General features: G+C 36.8%; 1 protein-coding gene across 13 annotated transcripts in view; it reads right to left on the bottom strand.

The window, feature by feature from the left end:
• Positions 1 to 2,248: 2,248 nt before the first annotated feature.
• The window catches only part of nrxn3a (neurexin 3a), a 182,758-nt gene continuing 172,257 nt past the window's right edge, over positions 2,249 to 12,749 (bottom strand). For 8 of the 13 annotated variants that reach the window (XM_057859332.1, XM_057859334.1, XM_057859333.1 and 5 more), the window contains one exon: positions 2,251 to 4,730. In XM_057859332.1, the coding sequence (XP_057715315.1) occupies positions 4,435 to 4,730 (296 nt within the window). In that variant the 3' untranslated portion in view covers positions 2,251 to 4,434. Of the gene's footprint in view, positions 5,334 to 10,898; positions 11,465 to 12,749 lie in introns of all 13 variants that reach the window. The other 5 variants (XR_009067144.1, XR_009067146.1, XR_009067145.1 and 2 more) reach the window with 2 other exon arrangements.

The following is a 12,749-nucleotide window of genomic DNA, read 5'->3' as shown; positions in this document are numbered from 1 at the left end:
TTTTTGTATCGGAAAAAAGAGCGCTGGTTTAAAATAATGCATATCCCCACAGCTAGGTGGCGCAATGACACATAAACACATTTGAAAACTAAAAGGTCCAATAAGCCTTGGTTTAACACCCACTTTTCACAACTCTCAAATACATTGCACATGAATATTCAACAGCACTCTGCACGACGGCAGCTAAACAGCAACAACAAACAATAATATGGCTACAATGCTAGCTTTTTCAAGTTCTCCACGGTCTAAATCTGCAACTTTTCCTCGCTGCGCACCATTATAAACTATCATAATCATCTTCATTTTCGACCTCGAATTGAAATTTAGAAAATTTCGCTGTTTCTGAAGAGAAAAAAATCGCTAATTCGTTTTTGCGCCATGTTAATGCCTCCTCTGTCAGTTAACCTTTCCATTCCAATGGCGCCTTATCCAACGTGACCTGGTATCAAGCAAGGTGAAAAGGTTATTAACAAAAACACACTTTTACAACATATATATTTAATCCCCTAAGATGAGCACGCAATTGTTTCAATATGTTTTATTTATTGATTTATTTTGAACAAAACAAAACAAAACAAACAAAAAAAGAATATCGAAAGCACATTTTTTTCCCTCCCCAACACCAGGGAGTGCTGCAGGCCCAGCACCCCACTTCTCGCGCCACTGACAATCGTCTTCATTTATGACCTTGAATAGAATTTTAGAAAATTTTGCTGTTTCCGTATAGAAAAATAATCGCTAGTTCGTTTTTGTGGCATGTTAACGCCTCCTCTGTCAACAGTTTACTCTTCCGTTCCAATAGCGCCTTATTCAATGTGACCCGGTGGCAAGTAAGGTGTCAGGTGGTGATATTAACAAAACAAAAAGACCCTGCAAGTCCCTGTCATGACTTAGCGTTTGGTGTATTGCAAATGGACAATTCACCTGCATTTTCGATGCTCCACCAATAAAAATCCTAAATTAAATGTTATGAATTTATTATCTCTTTCAATATTTCACAACTGGTGGTCTTTATTTTTGATAACCTCCCCAGAAATTACACAAGAATCGACGCAAAATGTCACAGTAGTGACCTGGGACTGCCCCAAAATCATCAGAAATTAACCCAAAATCAACAAAAAGGGACCAAAAAATCAACAGGAGGCAAGGGCGTAGGTTTGGTCTCAACATTGGTAGGGATGATGTAACAGCAAAACCTTCATGTACAGTTTTTGCTCAGGATGGGACATAAATAAGGCCAAACAGATTGGGTGAACGGGGATCAGGGCTACATTTCTCACAAATATGAACCTAATTAATTGATAAAATAAATCAGGGGTGCTCATTACGTCGATCACGATCAACCAGTCAACTGCAACGCTACTGTGGGTAGCTCGTGACATCCCAAGATTTTATAGTTTTTAATGTACATAGTTAATTATGATTATGTTATGTGTATTTTGTATTGTGTGAGCAACATATGAGTTCATGCAGCACCCCTCTCTCTCTCTCTAAGCAGCTTCTTGCTCACGTTTTTCTAGTTGTATAGTTTACAGCAAGAGAACTTTAAGAAAAGAGAACTTTTCTTACAACTTTCAGTAGCAAAATTAGTGGTATGTTCCCTACCTCCACAACATTGGTGTCTTCTGAAATTGTGTGGCTGCTGCTGGCCGAAAAAAAAACCTTCTAATTTCCCTCCTCTTCGAAGGGGGCGGAAGAGGTGGCATGTTGTCAACATAGGGGCTGTGCGAGTGTGAGCATACATGTGTGTCGGGGATGGGTGAAGTTATCGGCTAATCAAACGTGTGTTTGAGGGGGGGAAAATGGACCGGCGCATTCAGCAAGTGAAAAGAGGTAAATGTAAGTTTTAACATAATTAAAATGATTCACTTAATTATGATAGGATCAATTATTTTCTTGCAACATATGGAATGGTAAATGGTGTTATACTTATATAGCGCTTTTCCACCTTTCAAGGCGCTCAATGACAATCTTAATTACCTTTATAACTGAACCCATTATGTAATGCATATAAATTTGCTTAAAAGTTGGTGGGGACAATTTGAGCATCCTGAAAAGTTGGTAGTGTTATGTCCCTACCATCCCTATGCAAACTGTGGTGGCTACCATTACCACCACAAGTTAGTGTTTCAAGATTTAGTTAATTATGTGATATTCTTTTGGACATGTATTTTCTAATGGGTGCACACTTTAGTTAATATTTGTCTGAATGCCTATTAGATTTTATTTGCCAATTTGAGTTAATGACCACAGCTGGGTAAGATCTGGCACCTACCATACTGAAGGGGGTTATTTAAGTTGATTTAATTTTGATTGTTTGGAGTAAAGTTTTCACTGTTTGTTTAAATGCACAATAGTTATTGTTTGAATATATGTATATTTTCCATCTGTTGTTGTTTAGTAAGTTGAAAATGTTTGGTTAATTTGGCATACCTCCTTCAGGTGGTCGTTAGTGGAGTCCGCCCTGATTTAAACAGCCACAAAGATGTGTCTAGAGGTCAGGTCAGTTTGGTTGAAGCCTTTTGTTATGTTGGCCTCTGTTATGTTGGGCCCAAGGTTTGTGTTAAACTGTTTATTTTGTGACTTTATTAAATGGAATTTTTACCTAAGTTGAAACACCAGTGTCCGCGTGTATGTCGGTCCACTACACAAACCTACTCCCTTGACAGGAGGTGACCAAGAAATGTCCCAAAATCAACAGGAGGTGGTCCAGAAATGACCCAAAATCAACACGAAATGATCCAAAATGTACAGGAAGTTACCACGGAATCTGCTAAAATGTCCCGGAAGTGACTCAAAATCAACAGGAAAAAAACAAATAAGTAACTGAGTACCGATACTTTTGGAAACCCTATTACCTTAACTGATCACCGAGCAGTTGCAGGACAGAAACAAGACAAGCATTCGCACCGTCACTGTGTTAAATGAACCCAAACTGCCTGGACTTAAGTCAGGCAAATGTACCAATACACCATACGTGACTTGTTTCTGACTTTATTTTCTTTCAAAATGAGACTATTGGAACCCAAAACAGTATAGCTTCGGTACAGAGAGAAGGGCACCTTATTTGGTTGAAACACTGCAAGTAGATAAATATTCATGCAACTTTAGAAACATCTCTGGTTAGATCGCTAGGCTAACAATACAATTTTATTTCTGACGGAATATCAATATTATTCTCCACATTCTTTTTCTCAGCGTAGAGTAACAGTTTATAGACTTTGTCATGAAATATGCTGATAATCGTGTTCAGTCTGTACAATAGAGGTACTAAAAATGACAACCGTCATATGGTATATGTACAATTTACTACCTACAAAGTACAACAGCTAGCATGTAATAAAATATGTAAACAAATTTGTTTTTTTTTTGACACAGTTGACTGTGACAATAGATTAGAATTCACACTTTGACCATTGAATTTATTTCTGTATACACGCGTTAACAATGTTTTAGTACTGCATTTGTGTTTCTCCTTACACCTCCATAGAAAAAGAGAACAATAGTCAATAAACTAACGTACAGTTTTTTTTCCCCAAAAAAGATCAAAACACCACTTGCTGTGCAGGAATAGCAGACTTCATCAAGAGCTATTTTTTTCCCATAGCTAATATTTTTGGCATGTCCAAACGTGGGAGAGGTTTTGTTTCGTCTAACAACAAATCATTTAGCATCAAATAGAATATTGTCCATGTTGAAGACTGCAGACTTTACTATTATACTGTAAGTTAGGATGACATGCATTTTACAATCATTTGCTTTTTTTTCCCAAGCGAAACCCCACAACTTTAAACAAAGTGTGTCAGACAATCAGAATAATTATACTAAATACGATTTCAACGAGAACAGATTCAACGAGTGCTGTTCGTTTGCTGACGTGATTTCATTTTATACACAGAAGTAGCTGTTTTCTTGTTGTTTTTATCTCCATTTTTCTTTTGCTCAAAGCAAAAAAATAAATAAGACACCACAGTATTATTTAGAAACCATACAAATGTGTCATATTCCGATACAACAATAGTCCTTTTTTGTCTTAACTTGAACAACAATCGTACGCTTTGACCCCTTCTTGTTAAGCACTACAAGTTGCTTTCATGCTGATAATGGTCAAGCCTATGAGCCTTTTGTAACATACAAAATAATGTTGTTTTTTTTTGTCGTAATGTCACGGATCACATTGCTCTAAAAGTCACTCAGGAGAATGATGTAGCTGGGAAATATTTCTATACTGATAATGTCTCTGACCAGATAGAATAGTAAGGTCTCTAAAGTTGCTATTAAGCTTCCCCTGTATGCTTACAGAAGTAAGTGTGCTTTGTATTATAGTACATGTCATCAGTTCAGCTACTCAGCACAGTAAAGGATCACTCGGGTTCCATTGAATACCATCGTTTGTCGAAAGGTATGCACTTGAAGCGCTCTCTTAAGTCCCAGTCACACGTAATACTCTTTATCCTTATTTTTCTGCTTTTTATTGCTGCCTTTCAAGCTTTGCTGTTTGTCCTTGATGACGGTACCGTTGCTCTGTGCTGAGTTGGTGATATAGTTCCTGCTCTCATCCACCTGGTAGGAGCCTTCATCCCTGTTCCTGTACTTATACATGGCATAAAGAAGGATGAGGATGCACAGGGCAGCGGCTGCCACTATTCCGATGACCATCCCGGTGGTGCTGCTTGATTCCCGGACTACTTCCGAAGGCCCCGGCCTGACGCCTGGTTCTGTGGGAAGTGCTGTGGGTATATTACGGAACACGGGGGAGGTTAATCATGGGCCCTTCAGCCAGGTGCCGTCTACCTCATAGGATGCGGGCAATGGAAGCAACTCTAGGTCTGGCAGAGGTTTTTAGCTATTGGTTTTGCCGGTCGGATGTTCGGCGGGTGCATTGTGAAGGGTGGCGGTAAAGGCAGAGAGGTGGCGGTGGTGCGGCTCTGGCGGTTTGTGGTATGTGATAGTCCTATTGCGTCTGGAGACTGAAGCGTTATGTCTAACAGTCCTGGGCGAGGGAGCTTTGTAGCCACCATGTAGCCCGTCGTGGACAAAGGAGAAGGTCGTGTAAAAAAAAATCTTCATCAGCGGTAGAAGGCTGGTTAGACTTGAACTCTTCCCAGAGCCATACCCCGATATTGCCAAGCCATCATCATCACAATCATCGCTGCCTCGGTCCAACAAGCACGGTGCCCCCGCCTCAGTGGCCTTGGACAGGGACTCTTTGGTGGTCTCAGTAATGGTGAGGAGTGGGTGGTGGGTTGAGGGAGTGGGAATGAAGGGTGCATGAGGATCGACAAAGGGGTGTACTATTGGATCCTTCAATACTGGGGGGACTAACTCAGCTCCTGGGTATGGACACAGACATACTGAACGTTAGAGGACGGCATTTTCGTGGCGAAAGCTAGTTATTGGCTATCCATGCAAAGGAAAATGTAATTAAGCCAGAAATGTCCACCGAGGGCACTTTGATCATCTCAAAAGGTTTAAGAGGGTAAAGAGTCGATATGCTGGCAGCCAATTGGTTAAAGAGGGAAGTTTTCAAATTGTACTTGACAAAAACAAAAAGGTTATACTTCATTTGATACTTCTTATGACAGTGTCATAATCATGACATGACACTTGTCATAAACATGAATGAATTCTTATGACAGATTAAGTTCCAAACCTTAGCGTCAACCCAAATACATTAGAAAAAATGTCAATTTTTCATCTAAACTAACGTAATTTACTAAATGACACTCAAGGACATTTGTCATTAATTATAACACTGTTATAAGGAGAATACGAATAAAGTTTGAACAATTACTGTTGCCAATAAATATGATTGTAAATTCATCATAGGCTCTCCAAAATCCTTAAACCTCTTGATTGCTCATGTTACAATTGACATTTAGTAAGTTAACAATATTTCAATGATACAGAGCTGAAAATTGTTATAGAGTTGAAGAGTTTACTAAATAATTTTCAATCTTTTCAAGGTGTACAGTCATTAAGAAGGTCGGTTGCATGATTATTCATTTTTTAATTTTTTTAGTTATAAAATAATTCCGGTGATTCAAAATCAAGGTCCGATTTTATCACTTGCACCACTGCGGGTTTTGCTTCTATTAACTTTCATTAACATTAAGATACATTTTAAGCATGTGTGCTTGGCTGAGATTTAAAAAAAAAAAAAAAAAAAATTATAAACAATGAAAAATGGTCATGGGTTTCCATGATGATGCAATCATGATTATTTTACTCTAACTGCTGTGTTTTTATTGAAATGAAAAGTATATATTTAATTGAAATTTTATTTAAATGGGACAATTGCTCTGTAACAACAACAGCTCTGTAACAAAGAAAAATGCCTATACAATGTCAATGGCAGAAAAAAACCCCTGATCTGAATGTTTACTTATTGAAGAATGTACTGTACTTGAATCCAAATCAGTGAACCATTTTATTCTAGATTTGAAATGCCCCAGCTGGAACAAAAAGTTGTATAAGTTTTTTTATTTACAGTGTCGAGATAAAGGATTTAACCCCTTCTGAAAAAATTCTTTCATTGGTTTTGAATTATTACTGATTTTTTTTTTTTTTTTTTTCAGACTTGCAAATTTCTTAGTTTATTGTTTTGACACAGACATCATTGTATTCATCAAAGAAACTTTTTTTTATTTTGTTTTTTAAATCGGGTGTTGTGTGGAAAAGTAATTGCCCAAGAAAAATTGGTTGGATTTACCAATTTGTTGTGTGTAAACTACACAATATGAACAACCAAAATGGGCGTACTCCAACCTCCCATGTGGCACATTAAAACTGTTCAGTTTACATATAACAACACTGCAGGGCCGGCCCAGCCTATACACAGATTATGCAGCTGCTTAGGGCCCCTGACCACTAGGGGGCAATTGTTTAATTTATATTCTATTTTGTTTACTACAGTTTGCTTTATTTGACTTTTGATACTTGATTATAAGCTTAAAAAAATAAAAGTTCTTCGTTAACTTCTTTCTTTGCTCTTTTAGAAAAAGATTTGGCGCTATCTACTGTAAGTACTGATAATCATTTGGGGTGAGAAGTCTGAAGTATGCAGTGCAACAAAATCTGATTAATATACAAAATATGGACGTATGTGTTGGATTGCATGGATGGGTTTCACAGGACACTGTGACGAAATGGTGGGCCAAAAATATGGGCCCCTTTGCATTATTTTGCTTAGGGCCCCAAAATGGCCTGGGCCGGCCCCGCAACACTGAGATTTCCATTCTCCATGTCTAAGCAGCTTGTTGAAATCAACCATTTTCTACAACTGGCACTAAGTCTGTGTGAGATATTTTGACCTGCGCTCTTTGCAGGATTGTTTTTATTAAATTGCATTCCAAAACATTTCAAAAGTTGTTTGTGTTTCTTGGCTTGATGTCCTCCTGCAGAACCCAAGTGTGCTTCAGTTTGAAGTCACGAAATGATAGGCAAATCTGGTAAAGGGCAGATTTCATGTTTCCAATACTACTGCAAGTCCTCTCGGTCTTGAAGAGGACAAGCAGCCTTAGACCGTCACAATACTCCCACCCTGTTTTGCTCTTGGTATGGTGTTCTTTTTCTGAAACCCTGTTATATTTGCGCCAGATTTAACAAGATACACTGCTTCTAAAAAATTCAACACACAATTTCTCAGTTTTACATTCAGATGTGATTATGTTTTGTTCAAAAGTAGGACAAGTCTGTGAGTTTTTATTGTTTTTCACCTTGGAACTCGGCCATCTATGCCATTTTTGCTTGCTCGCTCACTTCCTCGTTGCGTAGTCATGAACACTGACCTTAATTGAGGCAAGGGAGGCCTGTAGTTCTCTAGAGGTTCCTTTTTGACTTCCTGGATGAGTCGGTGCTGTGCTCTTTGAGTAATGTTTGTGGGCCGGCAATTCCTGGGAAGTTTCACCACTGTTCCACGTTTTCTCCATTTGTGGATAATGATTCTCAACAATGGTTTGTTGGAGTCCTAAAGCTTTAGATATGGCTTTATAACCCTTTTTAGACCAAGTAATGTCAATTTCTCACCAATTCCTGAATTTATTCGGATTGGTGGCTTGTGTTGCAGCTTTTAAGGCAAATACATACAATATGAATAAACAGACCTGGATGTCGGTCAATATCTGATATTAGTGTGTTGATACTTTACTGTGAACTCGAATAGAAAGCAAAACACAACTAAATTGCAAATAAAAATGTGTATATTCGCTAAAAAAAAAATAAAAAGAGTTGGGATGGAGTGAGCATTTTAACTGCCATTGACATCGCAAGACTCCACTGCTGCGCGTACTCAGTATTTTACGAAGGACTATTAGGGCCACACAGAGAAAGCAAAAAACAGGGCTACGAGAATGAAGTTGTAATAAAACGGGGTTTAAGTCATGATATTTTGTGGTTAAAATATATTACCAGAATAAAGTCGTAATATTACGAGAAAAAAGTGGTAATATTTCAAGATTAAAGTCGTAGTACAGTGGTACCTCTACATACAAAGTAAATTCGTTCCAGGACGAAGTAAGTCAGTAAGTCGAAATGGTTGTATGTCGAGCAGGATTTTTCCATAAGAATACATTATAATTCCATTAATTCGTTCCACTGCCCAAAAAACTACACAAAATCCTCAAGAAATACTGCTGTTACTATAGCAAATAAGTATTAAAAAGAGCAAACAAATAAATTAGGAATAAAAATCGGAATAATAATAGTATTAAAAAAAAAAAAAAAACCTGTAATAATGTAACGAATCGGGTTCTAATGTGGCCGATGTATTTTGTGTGGTGTACCTGAATGAACCGTGTGGCTGACAACAGAGTGAGAAAGAGTGTATTAGAATTTTTACTTTCACTTTTCCGTGTTCTGTTGTTGGGCGTCAGTTGTGGGGGACAGTAGGTATGTTGTGAAGGCAAGTTCTGAAATAAATTATTGAAAACCTGACGCAGCTGGTGAGCCATTCTACGGCTATATTGTCGAGCCAGTTGACAGACGCGGACACCACGCTCATATTTCCCTATCATTTCAAACTTCATTTCAATGGTAAGCCTCACATTTTTCCTTTTTTTTCACCACTTGCACTCACATTGTTGGAACCCATGTTGATCCACCGTGGGTCGTCATGTGGGAAAATAAAGACACTGCCTGGCTGTCATAAATCGTCGTATTTCAAGCAAGTCGTCGGATGTAGAAACAAATGGCGAGTCAAATTTTACGTCGGATGTCAAAAAGATCGTGTGGCAAAGCGATCGTATGTCGAGGTACTCAGAGACGTAGCAAGGGTCCCTGGGGGCCCCATGCAACAAGCATCATGGAGCCCTTCGAGCGTGTGCAAGTAAGGGGGACAGTTGGATAAGAGAACGAATAATATCCGTCTTGTGTCTTATCTTTCCATTCCAACAATAATTTACAGAAAAATATGGCATATTTTATGGATGGTTTGAATTGTCCATTCCAACAATAATTTACAGAAAAATATGGCATATTTTATAGATGGTTTGAATTGTCCATTCCAACAATAATTTACAGAAAAATATGGCATTTTTTATAGATGGTTTGAATTGGGATTAATTACGATTAATTAATTTTTAAACTGTAATTAACTCGATTAAAAACTTTAATCGTTTGACAGCCCGAATTATTATTATTATTATTATTATTATATTATTTCAATTTTTATTCATAATTTATTTGTTTTGCTATGTGTAATTGCCATTTGTAATGGTACCAGCAGTATTTATTAAGGATTTAGTGTAGGTTTTTGGGCTGTGGAACAAATTAATGGAATTATAATGTATTCCTATGGGAAAATCCTGCTCGACATTCGGTCGACTTACAAACAAGATCCTGGAACGAATTAACTTCATATGTAGAGGTAACACTGTATTGTGATTCACTCATTTATCTTATGTACCGCTAATCCTCATGAGCGTTGCAGGAAATATTATGATTTTAATCTTGTAATGTAACGGAAAATTTGTAAAATTTTAAGATTACCTCTTTATTCTAGTAATAATACTATTTTAAGCTCGAATTATTACAACTTTTTTTGCGTAAAATCATAACTTTTCCTCATAATATTGCGACTTTTTTTTTTTTTTTAATTGTGTGGGGTTTTTTTTGTTTTTAATTTAAAGTCATAGGGAAACTATCAAATTACAAAAAGGTAAAACTTTATTTCACGGGTCTCCAAAACGGGTCCATGTTTTTGTTCCTACCGGTTTGATCAGTGAGGTTTCGGCTAAAACAAGCAGCACCTGACTGCAAGCAGCTGATTACACTTGTAAGATCCAGCTTGGTGAAAAGGCGTCGTCTTGTTTTGTTGGAATGGATTCTTATACCCACCCCCCTACGTGGAATAGTTTGGAGACCTGTGCTTTATTTTATATTGTTATGACAGTGTCATAAACATGACATGACACCAGTCATTCACATAAATGAGATTTTTTTCTTTCTTTTTGTGGCCCTAATCCTTTGTCATAATGTTCAAATTCCCATAACAAAAAATAAAATAAAATAAAATTGTACCAAACACCAACAGATACATTCACGAGCACACAATTCTATAAAAGAGAAATAAATGACACTTTATTATACGTTAAATAATAAAACACGGCTCAAAACGTATTCTGACACATTTTCACAAATTGGTCAGTGATGCAGTTCTTGAATTTTTCAAGTTATCTGTACAATATTGTCAGAAATCACAAATGTTATAGCAAATTTGCTTGTACTATGTTGCGCAGAGGGTGCTTTTCTAAATTTACATTTCATACAAAAGCTCTTAATTAGTTACCTGTTACATTACTGATGGTAACAGATACTCAAATTGAAATGAATGATGGCAAGGTTACAAACTGCATTACTGAAAAACAATTTAAGAGAACAAAACAAATGATCCCACTTACATTGACATATTTTCCGCATTAGTTTGGCAGGAAGAAAAGAATTTACAAAAGAAAAGGGTATAATAATAATAATGGATATCCACTTTGTATCAATAAAAATACTGTATTATTTTTCATTGGAGAGTGTGTTCTATATTAAACATGACAGTACAGGGAGGCAACAACACACACATCCACACCACAAAACATAAAAATAAACACCATCATATTCTTTTTTTATATATATATATCTAATCTCTCACCGTAAATAATTTGCTTTGCGCTCATTTGTTTTTACAAAATGTTTATCTACATTTTTCCATTGTGATAGACTTCAATAGCATCTAAACTCTATTCGTGTAAGAGTAAAATTGATACTCTTGAGTTCTCGTTGCGTTTAATAGAGTACAAGAATGAATTCACTTGATATCTTAGTTAACTCTAACAACAAGGGAGCAGGTGAAGAAGGGGTGGGACCTATGAACATATTACATAGGAAATGAGGCTGATGAGGGTGACAGTGTAAGTCAGTTGCCATGTCCATGTAAAGGCAGAACGAGGCGGTCGGGCGGCAATAGAGCTTTTGGCTGTAAGGAAGGGATGGGGATATACAAACAATGAGCATATACATGCCCATCTACATAAAAGAACAGAAGAACTCTAACACTGACAGGTCTGACAAACCCTAAACTGCAACTTTTTAGCCATGCAAGTCATTTTTCTTACAGAGTAATATTCAATAATCACTGTTTTTGTTAAAGTTTTCAAAATATCAAAATAAATGAAATGAAAATAGAGGATGATAAAATTATGATCTGGAACGGCTCCATCTACTAATGAGTTTGGCCATAACCTACTGTATTTATCATTTTAGTATCTGATTTGCAAAGAAAGCACAAATGGGATGAAAAACACAAAAAGTAGTTAGTAGTAGTTAGTAGTAGAAGCAGTTCCAAATCCGAAATGTTCAAATTACACGTTCAGAAAAAAAGGAAAAAGTTTCCCAATAATCCAATTGAGAAAACGAATAATAAACAGTTAATAAGAACAAAAAATGCGGCTGGGATTAATATTAATAATCATAAGAAAAGACCTGTTAAAACTATTAAATGACAAGATGGATGAAAGTCATTTAAAATTTTGCACACACTACAACCAGATGCACACAATAGAAAACAGACACTGTTGAGAGAGGATCTCCACCTTGAGTTGGGCTCCTCTCTCATGTGTTTCTCGATGACAGATATGTCCGTAATGTTAATCTTTAAACATGAACCGGCCGTGCAGTCTGGGTGTATAGTGACAATACTGGCTGGGGATGAGTTAATATTGTCATTTTTTTGGCTTAGTTTTAGTTGTACTGCAGGATGTTGATGCATGCTTAAAGTAAGTTGCATTTAGGGAAAGTAGAAAAGAAACAACATTGAAAACTGGGGGTACAGTAGGTAAGACTGACCAAAATATGTGACAGACTCTGTGTCCCAATCCCATACTATTCAAGTCATACATATTGTATAAAAACACTGCAGAGATTTATATTACTAGAAACGACAATGTAAGAGTCATAAGAAATTATGTGTCAGATCAGCAAATATCTTAACTGAAGAAATTAACAATATGTCCTGGTTGGAATTTATTGGTAGTATGACCGTTTATTTAGTATGATTGGGATGCAGGTCAGTTTAAATCAATAACAGTGGGGAACGGGAAAAAATACAAACATTAAACGTACAATGGATATGGAAATGTGTTACACCCCTTTTTAATTCATATACACGTCATTGGTGCTGCAACGATTAATTGATCAACTCGAGTAATTCGATTAGAAAAAAGCTTCGAATCAAATTTTGCTGCGTCGACTATTCATTTTAT

The sequence above is a fragment of the Corythoichthys intestinalis genome, chromosome 15 (assembly GCF_030265065.1).
Source record: "Corythoichthys intestinalis isolate RoL2023-P3 chromosome 15, ASM3026506v1, whole genome shotgun sequence".
In the NCBI taxonomy this organism is placed as follows: Eukaryota; Metazoa; Chordata; class Actinopteri; order Syngnathiformes; family Syngnathidae; genus Corythoichthys; species Corythoichthys intestinalis.
Note: the sequence above shows the minus strand (reverse complement) of the source record. Positions and strands in the feature narration are given on the sequence as shown.